Source organism: Poromitra crassiceps, assembly GCF_964638095.1.
Source record: "Poromitra crassiceps genome assembly, chromosome: 4".
In the NCBI taxonomy this organism is placed as follows: domain Eukaryota; kingdom Metazoa; phylum Chordata; class Actinopteri; order Beryciformes; family Melamphaidae; genus Poromitra; species Poromitra crassiceps.
The window spans coordinates 61,877,304-61,905,206 of record NC_139626.1 but is presented as its reverse complement, the minus strand read 5'-3'; the positions used below and the strand labels follow the sequence as shown (position 1 = coordinate 61,905,206).

At 44.6% G+C, this 27,903-nt stretch overlaps 1 protein-coding gene across 1 annotated transcript; it reads right to left on the bottom strand.

Moving 5' to 3' along the window:
* Positions 1-110: 110 nt before the first annotated feature.
* Positions 111-25,387, bottom strand: ppp3r1b (protein phosphatase 3 (formerly 2B), regulatory s1ubunit B, alpha isoform, b). The gene is made up of 5 exons (XM_083635396.1): positions 25,370-25,387; positions 10,109-10,285; positions 7,244-7,303; positions 4,240-4,424; positions 111-522 (listed from the first exon to the last, which is right to left on the bottom strand). Exons 1-5 carry the CDS (start codon positions 25,380-25,382, stop codon positions 475-477), a joined length of 483 nt encoding a protein of 160 aa, XP_083491522.1. The 5' UTR covers positions 25,383-25,387; the 3' UTR covers positions 111-474.
* Between the last annotated feature and the right edge of the window lie 2,516 nt (positions 25,388-27,903).

The window sequence follows — 27,903 nt, the reverse complement described above, 5'->3', positions numbered from 1 at the left end:
TGCACTCCGCTCTGAGCTATATAGACTGTAGATTGTGAATTCAATGTTTCGTCATTGTGTTCTGCTTGGCACTTCATGCTCTGTGTGGTGAAATCAAGTACATCAAAGCTAAATACACACGTCCCCATAACGTATACTTTCATCGTAAAAAAGAGAAGAGACCCAAATAAAAGTGAAAAAACCCAAATACCTTGAAATCCAACAGAAAAATACACACACACACACACACACACACTCTACCCTTCCTCCACCGAACTGAAATGCGTTAAAAAGCTGTCCGTCAGCTTTTAAAGTGCTACGCCGCGTTACTGAGAGTCCTGTTCAATAACCCATGGTGAGGTTTGGCTTCAGAGACTGGGGGCAGGGGGGAGGTTTTCACGGAGAAAAGAGTTTGGTGTAAAATGCACAGAGCATTGATGATGCACGACGTCTCGGAGCAGATCCTCAGTCAGATGGAGATGGAAAAGAGAGACATCACACGTCCACCACCATCTTTTTGTGAATGTCTAATCCACCGACCACCTGCAGGAGAGACCAGAAACCAAATGTCACTTCCTCATCTTCACGTTTGAAACATTTAAAGTCCCTGGGAACTAAAGATAAATATGTGTTTTCGAATTGGGTCACTCCACAGAGAAATGCGTTCTCGACGCTAGAGTAGCACAGGGACGCTATATTTTTGTAGGCCAACCCAAAAGACACGCACTTCCTGGTTCCCTCGTCGAGAAGTCGATGGGATCTTTTAATGAGGATTTCAGTTAAATGCCTTGAAATAAGGTCTGTGGTTAACAAAGGTTTATGAAACTGTGACCTTTTGTGTTCAGCGAGATCATCTTCACAAATCAGGACCACTTTTATGATTTTTTTCAAAGCATTTTCTGAAAACACGGGAAAAGAAATCACACAAGCTGGGTTTCCATCCAAATGTATCGCAACTTTTAATCTAATTTTCAGAAAGTCGGCAAAATAAAATGCGAAATAATGCGCGTTTCCATCCACTGCTATTTTGCGAATTCTAGAGCTGTCAGTCGCCTCGTGTTTGAGGCTGTCTAGACCCGATATACAGCTCTATTAAACACATCTAACGTTATTCATTTAAAGTTTCTTGATGATCTACAAGTAGACAAAGGTACCATAACGCAATTTTTGGATTACCAGGTGCGACTCGACAAGCATATCGTTATAATCCACGGAGCATGCAGATAGTAAATAATGTAAATTTCATTCAATTCTAGACGTGAGTCGCCTTAAAGTTAATATCCCAGTCTTCTTCTGTTTACCACGGCGGGTATTGTGCTGCGTATTTACCGTGTGTAGCCCTATTGTGCGACATGTCATGTTTTGCAGTGATCAAGGCAAACTGCCTGGTTTTTGAATAGAGGGACAACGGAATATCGCTTCATCTGTTTCCACCGCACGTTTCGCATTTTCCTTTTATCGATACAGCCAACTTTTCTGCCTCCCTCAAGCGTGAAAACTTTTTTGTGAAATTTGGAGGCTTTTACGAATTAGGCAGCGTTTCCACTCAGTTTTTTTATGCGCAAATTGAAATTTCGCATAAAAACAGGTGGATGGAAACCCGTCTATTTACGCTTAAAAAAAGTGGTCCTCATTTGTGAAGATTATCTTACTGAACCACCCCCATGGTGGTGCTCAAGCTCAACTTGATACATTCGGAGGATAGAGGCACTTCAGCCTGATTGATTCACGCAACTTATTGTGTAATAAGTCTCAAGCATAACCACGCCCCAAATTCAAAGGAAATTTTACAAAAACTGAAAACAATATTTCAAATTTGAATTGAAACAAACGTCTAATACTTTTTGATGCTTACTATTATGCACATAAGACCCTAAATAGATATATAGATAAAGCATAGTTAGACGGTTATTGTGGAATTGGGTTTCCAGGGGCTTTAACTGTCCCAAGTCTTATCCGAGGGGCGATCCACAATATTTCCATGTTTTCTATTTTACTTTTGTCTTGCTTTTTGGTACCAAGTAGGCATGGGTCGATTTCCGGTTTTGCCGGTCCGGTGTACGAGCTTAAACCGGTTTGATTTCCTGGCAACCATCTAAACCGAGATGTTTCATTATGCCAGGAACTGGTCAATTAAAAGGCAAATTGAAAGGCAGCCTCAGCAGCCTATGCTACAGGGTTAAATCCAACTTGTAATGCATTAGTAATGAGCAACATGACAACGTGATTCATCTCATGTTTATTAGTTATAGTTACTTTGTTTATAAACTGACACACACACACACAATCCGACGCTCGCATTGGGACCCCCCGCGGTACGTGGGTATTAACGTTACCGACACGTTCTGGCTAACGTAACGTTACGTGTTATCACTCACCGGTTGTGTTGTGCTTACCAACTAGCCAGCCTGACGGAATGAAACGAAGGCTCCAAGTCACTGAGAGCCGTACTGCTTAGGCGATCGCAGCAACATGAACGTAGATTAGATCAAATTTCACTAGCGGAGGGAGGGGGGAGGTGGCACAGAGCACTGTGAGTTTTGGGGTTGAAGCCAGATGAAAATATAACGCTAAACGGGACAGTGCTACAGAAGGCGTGGAAAAGGAGTCTTAAATCCATGCTTCTGATGATCGACCAATAATCCACCAGGTTCAAAGTATTTCTCTAAAGTTGGCATCATCCAACAAACTGAGAAAAATCGAGGTTAAAATGTTGATCTCAGACGGCCATAACTTCATGTGGTCAAGTATGACCATTCATTTATTACACTATAACTAGCAGACGGTCATTTAATAAACAAAACAACTCGTTCTTCTTCTTTAGTCATTGGTGGTTGGCAAACCAGCTGTTTATTCCCAACATATCAGAAACATAATCACTTCCTATAGGCTACAGCAGAGTATTTTTCCCAGAGTTCCCATTGTGGTCCTGATGATGTAAACTTTCATGACTTTCCATCAGCAAAAATGTCGTTTTCCAGTCTGGTCTCTACTCCAGTTGGGCTGAAAATGATCTGATGCAATAAACGTGAAATAAGTTGTGAATATATTCCACTGACCCATTTTGTAAAATTCCTTAATATAGACTGACGACTTCCCCAGAGAATTGATCAAATTCCCTACTTGCCCTAACCTTGCGAGGCAGCTGCGATTCGGGCGAGATCATGACATCACGATCACACGAACAATCCATCTTGCCACGCTCTAATCTATTGGTTTGAATCCGAACCACCAGCGGTTCACACCAATCAGCTTCCAGAGGCAGCGACGGGCCAATCAGCTTCCAGAGGCAGCTACGGGCTGGGTTTGAAAATGGTTTCGACCAGATTAAAGAAAAGACATTATGGGATGTTGACTGATGTTTTCATGCAAATGTGCGCGTTTGTTCTCCTTATTATTGGTCTCCAAACAGATCGTGGCTCTGTCCAGCAGCTGCATGCAGCTCAACTCAAGCTCCTGGTGGCTTGGTCTAAAATAGAGCTACAGTAGATTAGCTAAACGACATCATGATACATGGAACGAACGGGGCATCAGTCAACGTCCCGTAATGTGTATACGACTGGAGAGACTCCGGGTTCCTGCGGACCAACTCACGTTTTAAAAAATGCCGTTTTTGGCCTACCTAGATGAGGTTAGGGGCGTTTTTGGCCTACCTAGATGAGGTTAGGGGCGTTTTTTAGCCTACCTAGACGAGGTTAGGGGCAGGCCTACCTGGACGAGGTTAGGGGCGGGCCTACCTAGACAAGGTTAGGGGCGTTTTTTAGCCTACCTAGACGAGGTTAGGGGCAGGCCTACCTAGACGAGGTTAGGGGCGGGCCTACCTAGACGAGGTTAGGGGCGTTTTTTAGCCTACCTAGACGAGGTTAGGGGCAGGCCTACCTAGATGAGGTTAGGGTTTTATGAACCCCTTGGATTTGATCCCATGCACAACATCTCTTAGAAGCACATATAGGCAGCATGTTGTATTATTGAAATGTTGATATATTTGTTATGTTTTACTTTTCTTTTCCTGGGATTGACTTAGTTTGTTTTTGATATTCTGAAAACTGAAAATACAATATTGGGGGCGGGGGGGGTAATGTGCTTTCTTTAATCTGGTGGAAGCATTTTTCAATCAAAGGTGAAACATCACAGATACGATGGTTTAGTTTACCCTGCCCGCACCATTCAGTTCAATAACGCTGTGGCTGCATGAGTGAGGTCTTATCCTTCTTTTTTAGAGTCCTTGTGACAGACAAGGAAGCTGAATTCCCCACTTACTGCACAGAACTCCTCAAAGGATATCCTCCCGTCTCCGTCTTTGTCTGCGTTGATGATGGTCTTGTCGACGATCTGCTGCAGCTGCGTGTCCTTCAGGTTGTTGCCCACCATCATCTTGAGGACCTGAAAGAGCTCTCCGTTGGAGATGTAGCCGTCTTTGTCCATGTCATAGATCCTGAAGGCAACTGAGGTCCAGAACACAACATGGAGGAGGATGGTGTGAGTGTTCAGGTCTGACTGATGAGCGTCAAAAAACCTTTTGGTTTTAAATCAATGTGATGTTGAGACACCAGCATGTAAAGGACAGATGCATCTTATATTGATCTTGTATGTTAGTGCTAAGTGAGAATTTGTATAAAGTTAAGCCATTGATAAGACATTCCTCTACAGCAGTGGGTCTCACACTTGTTGTTCTTCAGTACCCACTTTCCCTGGGTTCTTCAGTACCCACTTTCCCTGGGTTCTTCAGTACCCCCTTTCCCTGGGTTCTTCAGTACCCCCTTTCCCTGGGTTCTTCAGTACCCACTTTCCCTGGGTTCTTCAGTACCCACTTTCCCTGGGTTCTTCAGTACCCACTTTCCCTGGGTTCTTCAGTACCCACTTTCCCTGGGTTCTTTAGTACCCCCCTTTCCCTGGGTTCTGAATCCACGTAGCCCCTTTACCCGACTACAACATTTTGCTTAGAAAACGGCAAGAGAAAACTATAGCATATGATGCAACGAGTGAATGATAACGCACCGTTAGAATATAACATTTCAAAATAAGATAAGACAAGATCAGAAATGGAGGGACAAAGTTGTAATTAGTTCCTCCCGAGCAGATCTATTTGAACCTTTCATTCATTTTCACGATTTATTCTTACATGCATTTCCCCTTTCTCTAAAGTGCCCAGTGTAGTACCTCCACCTACCCCTTGGGGTACGCATACCCCAGTTTGGGAACCACTGCTCCACAGTTGCAATTTTTCAATACCCAGAGTCAGTGGCTCCAGACTATAGGATTTGCTGCCCCCTAGTGGAGTAAAGGTTTATAACTTGTGACAGGCTACAGGACTGTCACCAGAGAGTTGGTGCATGTTGCAAACTTGTGCTATGGTACAGTATGCATGCCTTGTGCTGAATTAGATTTTCTTTGTAGCTCTTTCTTCCAAGAGTCCATCATTTTAAAAACACACATTACTGATTCATATCAAACAACTGTACTGTTGTGGCAATAGCTCATAACGCAATTTTGTCTTTTTCCTTTTCCTTAATTGAATGTAAAGTTTTAGACAGACTGTCATTTGTATCTTGAGTGTGTTCAGTGACCATTTGGCTCATTAAACCAGTTAACACTTTGAGTGCCACGGCCCTTGGGCAAAAGGTGCTGTACTGTGCCACATAGGCCGCAATGCATTTTAAAACAGTCATATAATTTCTTTAATAATTACTATGTAAACACTGAACACGCACAAATAACGATGAGACTCTCTTCTATCACCTGCAAAAAAAAGTTTATTGATCCCATTTTCCGTTCTTTAGTTATGAGCCGGAGAAGATAGCTTGATTTGACCAAAAACAGCCCTTTTTTTCTACGAGCTGAGATAATGACCCTTTTGTGAAAGGAAGCATTTCAAGCACATCATTGACTCATTGCTAATATTTTCTGATGTAATGCTGCAGCTGCCTGGGTCTGTTGTATGCTGTAGTGTCCTGCGTGCCCCACCTCCCCCTCCCCCCCCCCGTTGTGGGAGGAGTGTCTCTCTGCTCTGCTCGGCTCTGCTGTGAATGCGTTTGCTCTGTGTGTGCTCAGCACTGAAAAGTCCGCTAGATCCAGCTTTTTTACAGCCGCGTGTATGTCACCAGCTTCCAGTTGAGAACTCCATGGCTGATCATGCGAATGGGCTGTTGCAGCGGACACGAGGTGCTCAATTGTGACAGCAGATTGGCTGCTGCAGGGGCACAGCTACGTTATGCTTCAATGAAGCAGCTGCATACGGACGGATGCGATGTGATTTCCTTTTCCACAACGACTTCTTCGGTGTGTTTAACTCTACTTTCTCTCATCCGGAGTGCGCTGTCGCCACCTAAGGGTTCTGTAAAATAGGTTAGACACATTCAATAGCTCTCATATTGTAAGAGGCGATGTAAGAGGCATAGATCGACACCCCCCCGTCAAAAAAACAATTTCGAGTTATTGGCGCCATTTGGCGTCGCTGGCAGCCTACGGTAAATTTCTAATGACGCCATATGGCGTCGCTGGCACTCAATGTGTTAAAAGAGACTGTCCCGAATTACAAACATGGCAAGTAAAATTATTGGGAAAGAACAACAACAACTTGGATGTATTTATAAAACACGCCAGAGAGAAAAGCCAGACAAATTGTGTGTGAGCCCGTACATCCCCTTTTTAATGAGTTCACAAAACTGCCCTCGGGAAGACGCTACAGAGTTCCTGCAGCAACCAAGAACATCTACAAACAATCTTTCATACCAAACGCAATAAATCTGCTAAATTCATAAAGGTCAGACTCATCCACATCAGAACCATGTCCGTTATCACTGTCTGTAATGTGCTGTTGTCCTGTTATATGTTGTATTATGCACCCTATCATTTCCTGTGCTGTGTACTGTGTCTGTGTACTGTACTTTTCATGTGTGCAAACCTGTGAAGCCGAAGACACATTTCCACATTGTGGACAACAATAAATTGAATTGAAACCTCATTGTAGTATTTCAGAAATATTCAACAACCCACCTGGGGGAAAAAAATAAAAAATAAAAAATAAAAATAAAAATAATAATTATATATATATATATATTTATTTATTTTTTATTTTTTTTATAAACTTGGTCATATATATATATATATATATATATAAATAATAATAATAATAATAATAATAATAATAATAATAAAAAAAAAAAAAAAAATTTGCAGTCCATAACTTTGACCAAGTTTATAATGGTAAAACATGAGCTGTGCAGAGAAAACAGGAGATAATTGTTAAATGTCTGACACTTACAACGCAGCTTCTGCTCCTTGTCACCTTTGACACTGAACTGGGAGACTCCTTCAATGAATTCTGTGAAAGGAGGAGAGGTAAAGTCACTTTAGGGACAACTGTACAAACTTTGTGTGACAAATCGGAGGTGGAGAGAGAACTCCCCTGGTGACATTCAAGATTAGCCTGGTAAAGCAGCCCGTCACGTGAACTCACATTTCATTTGGTTCTGCGTGACGGCCTGGTCCCAACTCTTCACCCAGTCCTTAGCAGGGGCGGGAGCATGGGCGGGCATAGTTGCCTTGACAGACAACTCATTCAGCCAATCAGCGTCGGAGAACTCCACTCGGGAGAACGGCAAAAACATGTTACCCGCCCGAGAAACTCCGCGGTTGCGGCGATACTCCTGTACTTGTTTAATTGTTGTTATTGAGCCTATTTCTGCAATAACTGCACTTTATGGCTGTTTAAACTAGACAAACGCTGACATTACTCCTCGAGACGATCAGGCAAGGAGGCGGCCATTATTGTTTTGTTAGGGCAGTGCTAGTGGCGCTCCTGATTGGCCAACTTGCGCTGTCAATCACAGCGCAGTCGCTGATTGGCTCATCCGCTTTGCAGCTTCTGCTTAACACCCTCCCAGGCCTTGGGTCCAGACGGTCTCGCAGAAGCAAATGAAATGTGAGTTCACGTGACGGCCTGCTGCTTTACCAGATAGCAGGACAGCAGAGTCAAGGCTAAAGGAAGAAAAGGGCCTCTTTCACAGAGGGCCTACATCAGGGGTGGCCAAACTACCGCCCGCGGGCCAACATGCGGCCCGCTGCCCGTTTTTAAGTGGCCCGCCATGAATTTAGGGCGGGGACACACACACACACACACACACAAAAACATTTTTTTCTTCTTCTTTTTTCTAAAACGTTTTTCCGTTTTTCTGTTTAATTTCAAATTTAAAATGGGTTATACTTGAGTACCCTGACCTGGTCTATTTATAAAAAATAAAAAATAAAAAAATAAAACTGAATGAATGTTTAATAATAATATAATGTTATGTTAAATGATCTGTCTTAACCTGTTGGCACAGGAAAATAACATATGAAAACATACAGAAATACCCAATTGTAATATAGGTGAGCACATCAATAAACTATGTGTTATATTTATTTAGGTAGAAATTACATTTTTGATGGCACAAGGGTTTTCTGGTCCCAAAATTTTTTTGCCGCGAAAACTGCCGCGCTTAATATTGTTTGGCCTGCGACTATTTTTCTGTATGCGGCCCACAACCCAAAAAAGCTTGGCCACCCCCCTGGCCTACATGTACCTTTAGTTTGGCCACCCCCCTGGCCTACATGTACCTTTAGTTTGGCCACCCCCCTGGCCTACATGTACCTTTGAAGCCACCCCCCTGGCCTACATGTACCTTTAGTTTGGCCACCCCCCTGGCCTACATGTACCTTTGAAGCCACCCCCCTGGCCTACATGTACCTTTGAAGCCACCCCCCTGGCCTACATGTACCTTTGAAGCCACCCCCCTGGCCTACATGTACCTTTAGTTTGGCCACCCCCCTGGCCTACATGTACCTTTGAAGCCACCCCCCTGGCCTACATGTACCTTTGAAGCCACCCCCCTGGCCTACATGTACCTTTGAAGCCACCCCCCTGGCCTACATGTACCTTTGAAGCCACCCCCCTGGCCTACATGTACCTTTGAAGCCACCCCCCTGGCCTACATGTACCTTTGAAGCCACCCCCCTGGCCTACATGTACCTTTGAAGCCACCCCCCTGGCCTACATGTACCTTTGAAGCCACCCCCCTGTCCTACATGTACCTTTGAAGCCACCCCCCTGGCCTACATGTACCTTTGAAGCCACCCCCCTGGCCTACATGTACCTTTGAAGCCACCCGCCTGGCCTACATGTACCTTTGAAGCCACCCCCCTGGCCTACATGTACCTTTGAAGCCACCCCCCTGGCCTACATGTACCTTTGAAGCCACCCCCCTGGCCTACATGTACCTTTGAAGCCACCCCCCTGGCCTACATGTACCTTTGAAGCCACCCCCCTGGCCTACATGTACCTTTGAAGCCACCCCCCTGGCCTACATGTACCTTTGAAGCCACCCCCCTGGCCTACATGTACCTTTGAAGCCACCCCCCTGGCCTACATGTACCTTTGAAGCCACCCCCCTGGCCTACATGTACCTTTGAAGCCACCCCCCTGGCCTACATGTACCTTTGAAGCCACCCCCCTGTCCTACATGTACCTTTGAAGCCACCCCCCTGGCCTACATGTACCTTTGAAGCCACCCCCCTGGCCTACATGTACCTTTGAAGCCACCCCCCTGGCCTACATGTACCTTTGAAGCCACCCCCCTGGCCTACATGTACCTTTAGTTTGGCCACCCCCCTGGCCTACATGTACCTTTGAAGCCACCCCCCTGGCCTACATGTACCTTTGAAGCCACCCCCCTGGCCTACATGTACCTTTGAAGCCACCCCCCTGGCCTACATGTACCTTTGAAGCCACCCCCCTGGCCTACATGTACCTTTGAAGCCACCCCCCTGGCCTACATGTACCTTTGAAGCCACCCCCCTGGCCTACATGTACCTTTGAAGCCACCCCCCTGGCCTACATGTACCTTTGAAGCCACCCCCCTGGCCTACATGTACCTTTGAAGCCACCCCCCTGGCCTACATGTACCTTTGAAGCCACCCCCCTGTCCTACATGTACCTTTGAAGCCACCCCCCTGGCCTATATGTACCTTTGAAGCCACCCCCCTGGCCTACATGTACCTTTGAAGCCACCCCCCTGGCCTACATGTACCTTTGAAGCCACCCCTCTGGCCTACATGTACCTTTGAAGCCACCCCCCTGGCCTACATGTACCTTTGAAGTCGACTTCGCCGTTTCCGTCCGTGTCGAATATATCGATCACTCGCTGCACGAGGGGATTCTGCTGCAGTTCAGGTAACGACATGAACTCCTCCACACTCAGGGAGCCCGAGTTATCTAGGTCGAGTTTCTTAAACCTCTTCCCTAGCCTCTTAATCTCATCAGCATCAACTGGAATAGAGGAGAGAGAGAGAGAGAGAGAGAGAGAGAGAGAGAGAGAGAGACACACACACACACACACACGCACGAAACAAACACAGCCCAAGTTTAGCATAACAGGAGAGCTAATGGTTTTGCATTGAGAGCCACAAACTGCAGATCGTCGAATGGCCACTTGAGGCGGGCTGCAAAAGCGAGAAAATTCCCATAGACCGCCAGGTTAAAATGCCCGACTTTACAGCAGAAATAAACATGTTTACAGCCTGGTTCAAAAAACGGTTTTGGTTCTCTAATGCTAATTTCCCCATTCACGACAATTGTATGTATACAAGTCGCCAGTCTATCACTGCAAAAAGAAGATTACATAGAAGTCAGTGGGGAAGAGTGTGTGTGTGTGTGTGTGTGTGTGTGTGTGTGTGTGTGTGTGTGTGTGTGTGTGTGTGTGTGTGTGTGTGTGTGTGTGTGTCTGTGTTGACCCTACATCTTCCTTGATTTATTACCTGGCTAAAACTTTCCTAATGACTTTATGGTCTCTCAATCGCTAGTTTCAATACAGCATGATGTTAATTTAGTAAATTATGGTACCATCCCATTTCGAGTAAATTACTTAAAAATGCTATTACCACTTGATGAATAGCTCTGATTAGGCTTGACAGTTGCTAATTAGCTGCAAACCTGTTTTTGTTTTGTTTTGTTACTTGTGGCTGAAACTTTGCTAAAGTGATAATACGGAAGATTTCAGTTTTCTTGTCTCTGACACCACCTATGGCCGTGAGCAGTAATTGCAGACGAGATCCACACAGTGGCGCATACTGTATGTGACGTGAAGGGTTTTTCCCCCGTGCGAAGCACAGGTCAACAGACTAGTATCTCAGTGAGAATCAGTCAGTCGTTTGGAGCGGAAAGGACGCTTTCCACTCTCGTGGACGCTGGATGACTTTCACTCTCGTTTCCCGAAGGGGTGGTGTGTTTCCATACGCCTGACCACGCCCGCTTGGGACGCTGCCTTCATTTCGACACACACACACACACACACACACACACACACACACACACACACACACACACACCTCCTCCTCCCAATGGCAAGATGAACTACATTCTACGGGGACTCACCCCTAGTCCGACACCTCAGGAGTCCGACACCTCAGGAGTCCGACACCTCAGGAGTCCGACACCTCAGGAGTCCGAAAAGGGAGGGGGGTTTCGAACATGATGTAGAGAGGAAATCCATCCTTCTTGTTTTGGGTCTGTTGCCAGGCAGAGCGAAACAGTTTACGGCAGCTGTAAACAGTTGCTAGGCAGAGCGAAACGGTTTACGGCCGTAGCAGCAGACCCAAAACGGCTGTCCTCGCTACTTTCTGCTCTCGCGAACATCTCTCGTTATATTCTATAACTGTTTGTTTGAAAGTAATTTTGTGGTTATGGCCGAAGTGGCTGCCGCAAACCGTTTCATTTCACTTCCTGATCTGCCGGCCCGCTGACAGACTAATCGTCAAGACAACACTGGCCGATTCACTCGCCGTTCAAGCGAGACTACTCGGCGTTGGTCTCGTCTACTATCTGAGGATGAAGATGTGAGGCATCGATATTCAATTTAGACTGTTTAATAACAATCGAAAATCTTGCTCGTAGCTGCTTTAATCAGTAATTGTGAACCAGGCGCTTTATTTGATTTTCTCTTGATAACCTCTACAGGCCCGCTGTATTCAATCACATGATCGATTGTTTTCCCCCCTCCAAATTATTAATGCCATTAAATAGGAATAGGCCTCTTTATCAAAAATAATAATCACAAAAATGACGACCAATTAATGGATTATGGCGATTTGATCATCAATCGCCGATCTCTAATGGCCACGATTGGACGATATGAAAATAGGGACGATTGAGCAGCCCTAGAGTGGCGTCAACTCCGCAAGCTCTATACCCACAATGCACTGCTGCCTCTGTGAAAGCTCTATACCCACAATGCACTGCTGCCTCTGTGAAAGAGTCAAGCTCTATACCCACAATGCACTGCTGCCTCTGTGAAAGAGTCAAGCTCTATACCCACAATGCACTGCTGCCTCTGTGAAAGCTCTATACCCACAATGCACTGCTGCCTCTGTGAAAGAGTCAAGCTCTATACCCACAATGCACTGCTGCCTCTGTGAAAGCTCTATACCCACAATGCACTGCTGCCTCTGTGAAAGCTCTATACCCACAATGCACTGCTGCCTCTGTGAAAGCTCTATACCCACAATGCACTGGTGCCTCTGTGAAAGCTCTATACCCACAATGCACTGCTGCCTCTGTGAAAGCTCTATACCCACAATGCACTGCTGCCTCTGTGAAAGCTCTATACCCGCAATGCACTGCTGCCTCTGTGAAAAGCTCTATACCCACAATGCACTTCTGCCTCTGTGAAAAGCTCTATACCCACAATGCACTGCTGCCTCTGTGAAAAGCTCTATACCCACAATGCACTTCTGCCTCTGTGAAAAGCTCTATACCCACAATACCTGCTGCCCCTGTGAAAGCTCTATACCCACAATGCACTGCTGCCTCTGTGAAAAGCTCTATACCCACAATGCACTGCTGCCTCTGTGAAAGAGTCAAGCTCTATACCCACAATGCCTGCTGCCTCTGTGAAAGCTCTATACCCACAATGCACTGCTGCCTCTGTGAAAAGCTCTATAGCCACAATGCACTGCTGCCTCTGTGAAAGCTCTATACCCACAATGCCTGCTGCCTCTGTGAAAGCTCTATACCCACAATGCCTGCTGCCTCTGTGAAAAGCTCTATACCCACAATGCCTGCTGCCTCTGTGAAAAGCTCTATACCCACAATGCACTGCTGCCTCTGTGAAAAGCTCTATACCCACAATGCCTGCTGCCTCTGTGAAAAGCTCTATACCCACAATGCCTGCTGCCTCTGTGAAAAGCTCTATACCCACAATGCCTGCTGCCTCTGTGAAAGCTCTATACCCACAATGCACTGCTGCCTCTGTGAAAGCTCTATACCCACAATGCCTGCTGCCTCTGTGAAAGCTCTATACCCACAATGCACTGCTGCCTCTGTGAAAGCTCTATACCCACAATGCACTGCTGCCTCTGTGAAAGCTCTATACCCACAATGCCTGCTGCCTCTGTGAAAAGCTCTATACCCACAATGCACTGCTGCCTCTGTGAAAAGCTCTATACCCACAATGCCTGCTGCCTCTGTGAAAGCTCTATACCCACAATGCCTGCTGCCTCTGTGAAAGCTCTATACCCACAATGCCTGCTGCCTCTGTGAAAGCTCTATACCCACAATGCACTGCTGCCTCTGTGAAAGCTCTATACCCACAATGCACTGCTGCCTCTGTGAAAGCTCTATACCCACAATGCACTGCTGCCTCTGTGAAAGCTCTATACCCACAATGCACTGCTGCCTCTGTGAAAGCTCTATACCCACAATGCCTGCTGCCTCTGTGAAAAGCTCTATACCCACAATGCCTGCTGCCTCTGTGAAAAGCTCTATACCCACAATGCACTGCTGCCTCTGTGAAAAGCTCTATACCCACAATGCCTGCTGCCTCTGTGAAAGCTCTATACCCACAATGCCTGCTGCCTCTGTGAAAAGCTCTATACCCACAATGCACTGCTGCCTCTGTGAAAAGCTCTATACCCACAATGCCTGCTGCCTCTGTGAAAGCTCTATACCCACAATGCACTGCTGCCTCTGTGAAAGCTCTATACCCACAATGCCTGCTGCCTCTGTGAAAAGCTCTATACCCACAATGCACTGCTGCCTCTGTGAAAAGCTCTATACCCACAATGCACTGCTGCCTCTGTGAAAGCTCTATACCCACAATGCCTGCTGCCTCTGTGAAAGCTCTATACCCACAATGCCTGCTGCCTCTGTGAAAGCTCTATACCCACAATGCCTGCTGCCTCTGTGAAAAGCTCTATACCCACAATGCACTGCTGCCTCTGTGAAAAGCTCTATACCCACAATGCCTGCTGCCTCTGTGAAAGCTCTATACCCACAATGCCTGCTGCCTATGTGAAAGCTCTATACCCACAATGCCTGCTGCCTCTGTGAAAGCTCTATACCCACAATGCACTGCTGCCTCTGTGAAAGCTCTATACCCACAATGCACTGCTGCCTCTGTGAAAGCTCTATACCCACAATGCCTGCTGCCTCTGTGAAAGCGTGCTGCCTTCCCAAACTGAAAGTAACTTACATGATTTCTTGTAGCTGCTGCCCATGGCTGTCCTGAGCTGCTGTCCTCGTCTGCTTGTGTCCAGCTCTAAGCCCTCGCACTGGGTCATGTGACACCTCGTTAACACTAATCACTCTGCAGAGGGGGCGGGCCGCAGGGGGCCTTAGCCCCCCTTTCCACTGAAGGCCAAGAACCCATGAACCTTGACCCAGGAAGTCCAGCCTGGAACTTAAGCACTGGGCTAAGCTTGTTTAAAGTGTTTCGACTGAGCAGCCTGGCCGCTGCGACGTAACCATGACAACTCACTTCCACAACTGCTTGTCAAACATGGCAGAAAGCGCCGCTGTCAAAATGTACAGCATCAGTGTTAAGATTAGTTTGAATTACTTCTGCTGTCTAAATTGATGATGACAAGCACGTTTTACTTCAAAACACCCATACAATAAAGTATGCAGTGTTTCCCATTCATGAATACATTTATGGCGCATCTCCACAATGCACTGATGAGTATTTTCCCCCTCGCAAAACTCCACATTCTCTCTCTCTCTCACACACACACACGCACACACAGGACAGCGGAGTGATTGAGTGATATCAGGCCAATCAGTATGTCATTTTCAAGACACGTGATCGATTAAATGCATCGTCATTCGTTAAGATGCACGTGGGGGAGGCGGCCGCGTCTCCTCAGAAAGTCCACAAGCAGGAAATCACACATCACAGCGAGAAGCACCAGACTGCTTCATCAGACTGCTTTGACAAAACGGCGTGGGAGTCTGGGGAGCAGGGCTGTGTGTTTAACCTGGTTAATACACACAGCCCTGTTTAACCAGGTTAAACACACAGCCCTGTTTAACCTGGTTAAACACACAGCCCTGTTTAACCAGGTTAAACACACAGCCCTGTTTAACCAGGTTAAACACACAGCCCTGTTTAACCAGGTTAAACACACAGCCCTGTTTAACCAGGTTAAACACACAGCCCTGTTTAACCTGGTTTAACCAGGTTAAACACACAGCCCTGTTTAACCAGGTTAAACACACAGCCCTGTTTAACCTGGTTTAACCAGGTTAAACACACAGCCCTGTTTAACCAGGTTAAACACACAGCCCTGTTTAACCTGGTTTAACCAGGTTAAACACACAGCCCTGTTTAACCAGGTTAAACACACAGCCCTGTTTAACCTGGTTAAACACACAGCCCTGTTTAACCTGGTTAAACACACAGCCCTGTTTAACCAGGTTAAACACACAGCCCTGTTTAACTCATTCACCGCCAAAGACTGAATTGACTGAATATCAGCAATGGCCTTCCCCGCCAAGGACGTGTTTGACGTGTTTTTGTTTTTATTGGTGCAGCGCCTGCAGCAAACACTTGCCCAGCCTGTGACACAGACACAGGTCCCTGCCTTCAAAGGGTAGCCGACAGCACGCGATCAAACACATACCGCAGCTGTTGTTTTGAAATTGAGCAAGAGGAAAAGCAGAGAACGGGTAACGCTTCCTTGTGCAGACAGGAGAAACGCCATTGAAACGCCCTCGGCGCGCTGCACGAGCTGGAGTCGCCTTCCTCTGTGCCAGCCAGGAGAAAACGGGAGAAAGTAATCAAGAGATGTGTTTGATCATCGGAGGAATGAGGAAATGATCGATCAGTTTGCGAGGGCGGTGAGGACGTGTTGAATAGCCGAGGGGAAAACGGGAACGATCAAATAGCAGAGTTGATATGACAGGGAGACATGGACGAGGACGGGTGTACCAGAACAAATCAAAAATAAACACAGGAACAGCTAGGCAGCAGCGGGCAGAAGGCACTCACAGCAGCCCGCTGTCCTTCTCAAGAGCTCTTCAGTTGGTTCATGAAATCGCTGGGCTGCGTGCCCTCCAGTGTTGCTCCTGGCCAATCCCAGCGCCACAGGGCGTGGTTATTGCTTATCCTATGTTGGGTTAGAAATCTAAAAGGGGGATCGTGTGTGTGTGTGTGTGTGTGTGTGTGTGTGTGTGTGTGTGTGTGTCTGTCTGTCTGTCTGTCTGTCTGTCGGTGTGTCTGTCTGTCTGTCTGTCTGTCTGTCTGCACACTCACACCGAGTAAACTGTATTGTTGAATGTAAAAAAAAAAGCACTTCATGTGTATATATATATATATATATATTTATTTATTTTGTCATTTGTGTCCTAACGAATAATATTTACATGTCTGATGTCAATACAGTTCAAAATAAAAGAATTGAGAGTGAGTTATGCCTGAGATTGTGCCCTTTTACAAAAATGCTTTTTTCTCCCTTTTCTCTTCCCAGACAGGCTTTTTTGGTGAACATGGGGTGTATAAAAAGGGTTATAAGTAGAGTACAGAACATGCTAAAAGCTAACTTTCTTTTTGGGGGTGAAAGTAGAGACTTAGATCTTCATTTCGAGGTATTGGACATCACTGTAGTCCTAGTACAGAATTTACTGTGGGTCTTGAAAGATGACCAAACATTATGGAAATACTTGGCCTGTGCCAAAAATGCCAGTCAGATATTGGCAGTGAATGAGTTAACCTGGTTAAACACACAGCCCTGTTTAACCTGGTTAAACACACAGCCCTGATGTTTAACCTGGTTAAACACAAAGCCCTGATGTTTAACCTGGTTAAACACACAGCCCTGTTTAACCAGGTTAAACATCAGGGCTGCGTGTTTAACCTGGTTAAACACACAGCCCTGTTTAACCAGGTTAAACATCAGGGCTGCATGGTTAACCAGGTTAAACACACAGCCCTGTTTAACCTGGTTAAACACGCAGCCCTGTTTAACCTGGTTAAACCAGGTTAAACAGGGCTGTGTGTATTAACCAGGTTAAACATCAGGGCTGCGTGTGTATTAACCAGGTTAAACATCAGGGCTGCGTGGTTAACCTGGTTAAACACGCAGCCCTGATGTTTAACCTGGTTAATACACACGCAGCCCTGATGTTTAACCTGGTTAATACACATGCAGCCCTGATGTTTAACCTGGTTAATACACATGCAGCCCTGATGTTTAACTAGGTTAAACACGCAGCCCTGTTTAACCAGGTTAAACACACAGCCCTGTTTAACCAGGTTAAACACGCAGCCCTGTTTAACCAGGTTAATACACATGCAGCCCTGATGTTTAACCTGGTTAAACATGCAGCCCTGTTTAACCAGGTTAATACACATGCAGCCCTGATGTTTAACCTGGTTAAACAGGCAGCCCTGTTTAACCTGGTTAATACACACGCAGCCCTGATGTTTAACCTGGTTAATACACATGCAGCCCTGATGTTTAACCTGGTTAATACACATGCAGCCCTGATGTTTAACCTGGTTAATACACATGCAGCCCTGATGTTTAACCTGGTTAATACACACGCAGCCCTGATGTTTAACCAGGTTAATACACACGCAGCCCTGATGTTTAACCTGGTTAAACATCAGGGCGTTTGGTGATTTTGTTTTAAGACTTAAACAATGTACAGAAAACTGGAAAATCTTGCCCTTGTCTATGATTGGCCGTATAAACTCAGTTAAGATGGTTTCACTTCCCAGGTTCCTCTATCTGTGTCAAAACCTCCCCATCTTCCTCACATCAACTTTTTTCAAAGAACTGGACTCAATAATTCTGTCCTATATCTGGAATTATAAAAATCATAGAATTTCGAAAATTCACTTGCAGAAACCCAAGTCTGAAGGAGGGCTGGCCTTACCAGTGTTTAGGCTCTACTACTGGGCTGCCAATGTTAGAGCTCTAATGTTTTGGCGGCAAGGGACCCCTGACAATTTAGCTCTCGGGGCCCCCCTGTGGCAGAAAATGGAGGCCAGCTCTATTGCCAACTCTTCTCTGCCAGCCATCTTATTTTCTAAGCTAGAGAGGCTGGGGACTCTTAAGGATTTGGGTTTTGTTGTGAGAAACTTCCTCAGAATTCTAAACCAAGTTAGGAAAGTTTTGAGTCTACCAGATGTTTCCATCCACACTCCAATTTGTTTGAATCACTCTTTTTTGCCTCCTTGGTCAGATAGAAACTACCATGCCTGGAGTGAGAGGGGTCTGGCTTCCATCAAAGACCTATATATAGATGGTCATTTTGCATCCTTTGATTTACTGAAAAGGAAGTTTGAGTTGCCCGGCACGGACTGGCTCAGATTCCTACAAATCAGAAACTATGTTCGATCCAAGATTCAGGCCTTTGAAGCGCTCCCAAATTAACATGCTCTTTTTGATGTTTTGCTGAGCCCTCCTCACTCCAGGCACCTCATCTCTAGATTTGTGTGTCTGTTTGATGATTGTACCATGGCCTCTACTGAGAGGATCAGAGAGGCATGGCAGGAAGAACTTGGTACTGAATTATCTGACATTATATGGGAAAAGAGCCTGTCGGTTGTACAACTCTGCTCGGTTAATAGCAGACATCAGCTGATTCAATTTAAAGTCGCTCACCGTCTCCACTACTCTAAGCAGAAATTACACAAGATCTATCCTACTATCTCACCACTGTGTGAAAGATGTCAAGTGTCGGAGGGAACACTGTCTCATGCCTTCTGGTTCTGCCCTTCACTGACGGGATTCTGGGCCAGAATATTTGACTGGTACTCTAAGGCCTACGGGGTGGCCCTTCAGCCGGAGGCAGAACTCGCCATCTTCGGCTGCTCAGAGTCCTCTCTGAACTTTCCTACAGCTGTGCAACAGTCTCTGACACTGGGGACAACTGTTGCCAAAAAACAAATTCTGACGGAATGGAAATCTCCCTCTCCACCCTCTTTCCAATTGTGGTTGACGGACATGACCTCTGTTATACGCATGCAGAGACTTAGGTTCCTGAGAACCAATGCACTTAGAAAATGTATAACTATCTGGGACCCGTTTTTGGTCTACCTCAACAAGGCTAGGGGTGACGGGTGACTCGCCCGGCTGGCTTCCCACAGACCCCTTGAGTGAGATCCCAGGTATATCGTTTACAAGAACATAAGCACCTTAGGTGGCTGGCGGCACCACTTTGTAATGTTGATTATATTGTTTTGTTTTGTTTTTTGTCTTTCCTTTCTCTCCCCTGTGCCTGAGCCTCTTTGTCTGTTTTGTCTTGTTTGTGTTCTATAAAAATTTAAAATATGAAAATATACTATACCGTATATAAAAAAAAACAGGTTAAACATCAGGGCTGCGTGTGTATTAATAACCAGGTTAAACATCAGGGCTGCGTGTGTATTAATAACCAGGTTAAACATCGCTATCAGCCAGACAGACCGCGCTGTTCCCTCTTTTAGAAGAATGGAGTGAACACGCAATGATGCGATCTGAATAGAGATCTGAATAGAGATCTGAATAGAGAGCCAAAGTCACTATTCTGATTCTGATTCTGATATGCAGCATACGAACCAAGGGATTTCATCCGCCATTCATTTTCCCCATCTACATTTTGTAAAATGCTTGTTAAAAATTGTTTTACTTGGTCAAACCAAGTGATTCGAATCAGAGACCATAATATGTTTATTTTTTATTTTTGACCAGAGTGAAATGTTATGGTCAAAAATGAAAAATTATAAATTTTATTTATTTTTTGGTCCAAATGAAACATTATTTATTTATTTATTTATTTATTTATTTATTTATTTAAAAAGGATCCCCATTAGCTGATGCTTGTGGCACCAGCTAATCTTCCTGGGGTCCAAATGCAATACAATAATGCGATACAATACAAGTCTTACATACAATATATACGATCACATTTGTGTGATGTTTACAAGTTATCATAATACATAATATATATCAGGTATGTGTAATATAACACATTTGCACTTTGGGTGGGTTACAGGTTACAAGTTACATTGTACCGTACATACATTTGTGAGAAGTTGCTCGTGACCAGCTGGACTATTGATCAGCTGTTAAGTAATGTGACCAGCTGGACTATTGATCAGCTGTTAAGTAATGTGTTCTTAAAAGGAATTTGAAAGAGGACTTATTGTTTGATTGACGTATGTGATGGGGGCAGCTGTTCCAATGACTGATGGCACGATAGATGACTGCTTTTTTTCAAGGCGTTTGATTTAGGGCGAGGTAACATGATTTGGTCGTTAACTGCTGTTCTGGTGAAGTGACTATGGATTTGACAATTTGACTGAATTAATTGGGGTTTGGTGGTGTAAATACTGTTGCTAAAGAATGTGACTGTGCTTAAGGCAAGCCTTTTCTCAACTGCTAACCATGAGAGTTGACCGTGCATTAGGGCTGTTGAAACGAATTTTGATATTCGAATATTAATCGAATTTAATAATTATGAACGAAATTCGATTATTATTATTTTTTTAAAACGAATATTTTATTTTTTATTTTATTATTTATTTATTATTTATTTTTATGTTTTTAGAACACTAGAACAGTGACAAGTTCTGACAACATACTTGAAGAAAAGAGTGTTAACTGAAGTTGACTGTTGAAGCTGCTATACTGATGTAAACCTACCTGTAGCTCTTAAAATGTATGTTCATTCATTGTTAACTGAAGTTGACTGTTGAAGCTGCTATACTGAATGTAAACCTGTAGCTCTTAAGTGCAATACGTGACTGATTTTTTTTTGTTCATGGCTCATTGTTGTTTTGGCAAAGTTTACTTATTTGTTTATTGATAAGGAGCTCAAACAAAGGCTGTGTCTTTTTTTATTATCAATTATTTTATTTTAGCATTTCAGACAGCACCAATACATCACTGATGAATATTAACTAAGCTCTGGTTATCTGACCTATTTTCTAATGCAATGAATGTATGTACATTGTACAAGGAACATGTTTTCTTAAATAAACATCATTGCTGGACTATTTGTGATAAGCCTAATATTATTTTGAATATTCATCCACCATTCACTTTTCCATCTACATTTGGTAAAATGCTTAGAAAAAGTTTTACTTGGTCAAACCCAAAGATTCAGCTATATTTAGAATCAGAACATAACATAAGAGAAGACAACAATTCACTCAGACCAAATTTTTTTTTTTTTTTTTTTTTTTAATTCAATTAAAAATTAATTAAAATATTCGAATATAATTCGAATATTAAAATGTATAAAGCACTGAAATTCGAATTTGATTATAGAGGGAGATTGACAGCCCTACCGTGCATGCTGTCTGTTTGTTCTTATGGGGCAATGTAAAACAAAAGTCTGGCGGCTTTGTTCTGGACAATCTGTAGTTTCCGCAGTGTGCTCTGTGATGCAGGTGACCATACAGGTGAGCAATAGTCCAGGTGTTTTCAGTGTGCTCTGTGATGCAGGTGACCATACAGGTGAGCAATAGTCCAGGTGTTTTCAGTGTGCTCTGTGATGCAGGTGACCATACAGGTGAGCAATAGTCCAGGTGTTTTCAGTGTGCTCTGTGATGCAGGTGACCATACAGGTGAGCAATAGTCCAGGGGCCGGTTGCACCAAGTGGTCTTAACTCATTCACCGCCAAAGACGTCTTTGACGTGTTATCAGAAATAGCCCTCCCCGCCAATGACGTGTTTGACGTGTTTTTGTTTTTATTACTGCAGGGCGTAGTTCAAACACTTCCTCAGCCTGTGACATAGTATCAGGTCCCTAGCATCTAAGACAACACGTGAACAAACACATACCGCAGCTGTTGTTTTGAAATTGAGCAAGAGGAAAAGCAGAAAACGGATAAACGCTTCCTTGTGCACTATGTGCAGACAGGAGAAACGCCATTGAAACGCCCCTGGCGCGCTGCAGGAGCTGGTCGCTTTCCTGTGTGCCAGCCGGAGAAAACGGGAGAAAGTAATCCAGAGATGCGTTTGATCATCGGAGGAATGAGGAAATGATCGATCAGAGGGCGGTGAGGACGTGTTGAATAGCCGAGGGGAAAACGGGAACGATCAAATAGCAGGGAGGATACAGGGAGACATGGACGAGGACGGGTGGACCAGAACAAAACAAAATAAACACACGAACAGCTAACAAGCCAGAAGCGGCAGTCACAGCAGCCCGCTGTCGTTCTCAAGAGCTATTCAGTTGGTTCATGAAATCGCTGGGCTGCGTGCCCTCCAGTGTTGCTCCTGGCCAATCCCGGCGCCACAGGGCGTGGTTATTGCTTATCCTATGTGGGGTTAGAAATCACGCAACGAAGGGGGATCGTGTGTGTGTGTGTGTGTGTGTGTGTGTCTGTCTGTCTGTCTGTCTGTCTGTCTGTCTGTCTGTCTGTCTGTCGGTGTGTCTGTCTGTCTGTCTGTCTGTGTGTCTGTCTGCACACTCACTCACACTGCTGTATTGTTTAATGTAAAAAAAAGCACTTCATGTGTATATATATATATATATATATATTTATTTATTTTTTTCTTCTTTTTCATTTGTGTCATAACGAATAGTATTTACATGTCTGATGTCAATACAGTTCAAAATAAAAGAATTGAGAGCGAGTTCTGCTTGAGAATGTGTATTTTACAGAAATTGTATTTTACAGAAATTGCCTTTTCTCCTGTTTGTCATCTCAGAGAGACCTTTTGGGTGAAAACAGGGTGTATATAAATGGATATAAGTAGAGTACAGAACATGCTAAAAGCTCACTTTTTTTTCCCAGAGACGTACATCTTCATTTTGAGGTATTGCAAATCACTCTGGTGCTAATAGATAATTTACTGTGGGTCTTGAAAGATGACCAACAATTATGAAAATCTTTGGCCTGTGCTAAATATTGGCAGTCCTAAACTGGCCATGAATGAGTTAACTATGCCTGGTCGTAACTCCTACGTCGGTCTTAGTTAAGACCAGTCTTTAGAGTGGATTTATGCCTGTTGCACCAACACGGCTTACGTCTGGTCTTAACTATGCTGGTCGCAGCAATGCGCGTCCATGTGAATTGCCAGGGAATGCACCCTGATTGGATGATGTTGCAAAAAATGTGCCTCGCGACCTGCTTGGAGCGTCACTGTGCCACTACGCTCTCTCAGCCACTACTGTACCTCCCACCCTCCCTCGCTCCGGGGGGAAAAATGGCGGCGATTGAGCCAGACAGACAGTCTGAATGAAATTGAATGTAATGTTCCCAAATTCTATGTATTAAATTCAAAAAAATTAACGGCAACATTTGGGAAGGCTAAGCCACACAACTAGTTAGTTATAATCTAACATCGTGCTTTCAAAGACGGAGAACTGGCTGTGTTACGACGATGACGGTAAGGACTCAAAAAGGTCTCCGCGGAGACAGGCAGGCTCTACGCCTCCTCCTGACCAGGCGTAAGAGTTACGCCTGGTCGTAGTGAAAAGAAGGCTTAAAAGCCGTCTTGGTGCAACCGGCGTAGCCGTTAGGTCGTAAAGTTACGACCAACTTAGCTTAAGACCAGTGTAAGACCAGTTGGTGCAACTGGCCCCAGGTGTTTTCAGTGTGCTCTGTGATGCAGGTGACCATACAGGTGAGCAATAGTCCAGCAGGTGTTTTAGGATTAGAGATTTGACTACTTGGCCCAGAATGTGTGGTGGAACATAAGGAATGCATTTCCTTGCCATAAAGACACCGGTGCCCATTCTCCAATTATATTATTATATATATATATATATATATTATATATACTGTCAATTATATTCTGTTCTCTTCTCCATCATGCAAAAATATGGAGAAACATATTTGCCACATTCATTTAATGATCCAACTGAGGTGCCTATTCTGTATAAAACAACCCAATCTACGTATAATAAATAATCAAAACTAGGAGGAACAAATAGTTAGGCATTTTTGGCTGCCGGACAAACTCCTGTTTTGGTGCTTATATAGCAAGGGATTTAGGTATAGACAGGCCATTGTATTTAAACCAGTTAGTATTCTACCATAGTGGGCCTGTATGCAAATATATAGAGGCACATTTATGTTTTCATCATTGCAAAGCTACAGCACAGTAAAGAGGATATTAATGTGGTGTGTAACTCTTTATCGATCTACTAGCCTCTACATTTTGCTCTCAAAGCGCACCAGATGGATGCATTTTATTTTTGAAATGTAAATGGAACCGTGCGAATTGTAAAACACAATAAGGGGCACGTGTGCGAATACAGAATTCAACCGTTCAATTTCATTTTTAATGTCACGCTCAGTTTCAATGTTGTTGCAGTCAGTGTGTAGTCAGTGAAGGCAGCACTGCGCAGAACCAATGGTGTCCGTTGAAAAAAGCATGTGATCGACTCATCGACTGTACGTGGATTTGTACACGGGAAACAAAGCCAAACGCTACAGCAGACGTTATGGCTAGCGCCTAGCGTTAGCTGGCTTGTAATGACATCGCAGCTAATGTTTGCGTTAGCAATGCAAGCGTTAGCATGCCACTCGCTAACGTCTTCAAAAAGACCCGTCGACAATCTGGCTAACGTTATGCTGTCTGTTATTAGATAGACCATCTAACGCTATCTGATATCAGCCATCTGTTAACGTTACACAGCTATGGTTTTCAACAGAACAATAGCCAATGAGCTGTATTGAGCTCTTCTGGTAGGAAATAAATGCATGTTGCATCATGATAATACTTTGAATTGAATTCAACTGAATTGTAACGTATCAGAGATTAATAGAATCATATTGAATACACGCTATATTATATATATTATATATATATATATATAATTATATATATATTATTATTATACACGCTATATTGTTCTGTATCCCATTTTAATTGTGCTCCTGAAATTCTTTATGTGCTAAAACATTTTTCAACTCAGTAGCACATGTGCTCCTTGGGGAAATGGTAAGCGTCGAGCCCTGATGGTAGCAATATTATTATCATTACATTTGCGAATTTCCATTTTATAACATTATCATTTGGTTCAGGAGATGAAGATTAACTTGATTGTTTGAGAAAGATCCTTACGATTATCGTGACGATTTCAACCGTAAGCCAGTCCTACTGTAACGTAATCATTGACAGCCGTCATACTCACAGTGCGAGCACATCTCCAAGGGAAAGCTGGCTTCGTTCCCCTGAAAAGAGAAAGGGGAGAGGAAGACAGTCACACCAACGTTCCACAGTAAAGGCTGAGGGTGTATTCACACCTGTAGGTCGTTTGCTTTGTTCCGATTCAGGTACTTAATTGATACAATTGTTGCATTTGTGCCTTGGTTCGTTTGTGTTCACACAGCCACAAATGAAACGGTCCAAATAGTATTGTCAAACTTCCTGGATTGGCCAGCAGAGACTCTGATAGGCTAATAGCCTCTCGGGATGGACAAAATAATTCCCAGAGATTTTCCTATATGATTATAAAAATGCGTTTTGTTAGACCTACATTTTAGGCTATGTCGGGCGTCCGCCGTGCGAGGAGAGAGAGAGAGAGAGAGAGAGAGAGAGAGAGAGAGAGAGAGAGAGAGAGAGAGAGAAGAAAGAAAGAGGGAGGGATCGGGAGAGAGAGAGAGAGAGAGGGAGAAAGTTCTTTATTTATTTATTAATGTATGCTATGTAGCCTATGTATTTATTTAGCCTATTTAGGCTATTGGGAATTTGGAGATAGAAGATCAAAGACCCTCGCAAATTCTGCTATTAGGCTACTATCACGGAGATGAGGATTAGCCGAGACATAGGCTATATGAACACCTGTCCTGTCAGGAATAAAATATTAATAAATTATTTAATAATAACGGACATTTCGAGGAAGACATGCAATCAGTCTGATTGTCTGATTGAACCAGACAATCTTATCACAAAGAAGGCTGGCTCTGATTACCACGATTTGTTTTCATTTATTGAATGGAGACCAGAGAGAGCGAGAGAGAGGGAGAGAGAGGGCGGTGTGCTGCGCAGCACACCGCACGCAAAATCGTAGAGATTCAACACATTAACGTTGCTTCCCATGGTCCGAGGTAAGTTGATTGAGTTCAAACTGCTGATGTGATGATCCAAAAATCCCCCAAAGTTTATCGATGCAAGTCACAAGTCGCCAAAACAGGATCTGAAAGATGTTGTTTTTAAACGATAAAAATGTTCATTCTTCAGGCCATTACGCACAGCGCAGCTGACTACGGCAGCTGGTTTATCCAAAAATGCGCACCGTTTACTGCTGTTGTGGCGGATCGAGGTCGGCTCACGTTCTCACCACAAACGAACCGCACCAGAGTTCGTTTGGAAGCGGACCGAGACCACCCTTTCTTGGCGATCTCGGTCCGCTTGTTTTGTCCCGCATCCGAGTGCGATTGCTGTGTTCACACTCCCCCAAACGAACCGCACCAAGGGGGAAAATGCTCTCCGTTTCGGAACAACTGCTCCAAACGAGATAGGTGTGAATACACCCTCAATTATGCTCACCCTGCCGTGAAGGGCGCGGGGGTGGAGCGAGGGCCGGGCGCGTCAAATGACGTAAATTTGTTGGGCGTGGTTATTCGCTAGCTCCGTCGGGCGCTCGCCGTGTGCCTGGTTTTTTTTCTCACAGCGCGAGCAACGCACGGCTTCTCTCCAAACATGGCCGCTTTCAAGCCACTGAGCCCTGAACACGGAGCTGTGTTTTCGCCACATTTCTTGACCCATGTGGTAGGCTATGAACTTTGATTTGCAACTGTTCGTTTTTAGTCATTTCACCAAGTAAATGTGTTGTGTTGAGAGCATTATTGAGAGAGAGATTAAAAGCAGCACAGAGTAGGCAATCAGGGCTGAGAAGTAAAACGGCTTTCAGTAAAAACAAGTTTGGTGATTCCTTCATGTGCGGTCGTTTGAGAGTGAAAGCGCACTCAGTGAAGCAGCGGTACCGTTACAGCACGAATAGACGCGGATCAAAATCCAAGTTGCGGCTGGCTTGACAGTGGTTTGGCAAACGACAGCTCAGTTGACCGCAGTTATTTTGAACGGCTCTCGGAAAGGAACGGAGTAGAGGTCTTCGGGTATGCCCGACCCCCCCGAATACCCGAGGATCCGACCCGGACCCGGCCGGGTCTGGGTCCATTCAAAAGAAGTGACTCCAGGTCTGGGTCGGTTCCGGTAGCGATTGTCACGGGTCTCGGGGCTCTGACAGTGAAATGCCGGGTCCAATAAGACCCGAGTGGACCCGGCGAGTGGCTGTCAGAGCACTTTTTTTCCGCTCCCCTCCCGAGTCTGTGCGAGCCGAGGGCGTGTAATACGCGAGTGTATCCGAGAAGAAGACCCGTGATCAGCGCTGATCACGAGAGAAACACATCAAAACAGCACACGTGAGGCTTGTTGTCACAAACTGCAAGTCAATCCATAGAGAAAATGACTAGCAAAGAGCGTTCCCATCTGCAATGAAAATTACTGCCTCGTTTACATGAGGCGCATGTGACCACATGCGTACACATGCGCCTCAGGCAAACGAGGAAGTGAGTTTCGTTGCAGAGAGGTAACCCTCTTGCTGGTTCCTCTCGCTATGGATTTAATTGAAGATGACTGTTTCCCGTACTTGTTTGGATTATTATTTGATGATCGCATGGTGAGTAGACTACACAAGTCACAACATGTATGTGATTGTTTCTA

Coding starts and splice junctions, on each gene's coding strand:
- ppp3r1b (XM_083635396.1), bottom strand. Junction 7,304..10,108: donor CGGCGAAGTCGACTTCAAAG/GTACATGTAGGC, acceptor CTCCTTTCACAG/AATTCATTGAAGGAGTCTCC. Junction 523..4,239: donor CCTTTGAGGAGTTCTGTGCA/GTAAGTGGGGAA, acceptor TCTCTCCTGCAG/GTGGTCGGTGGATTAGACAT.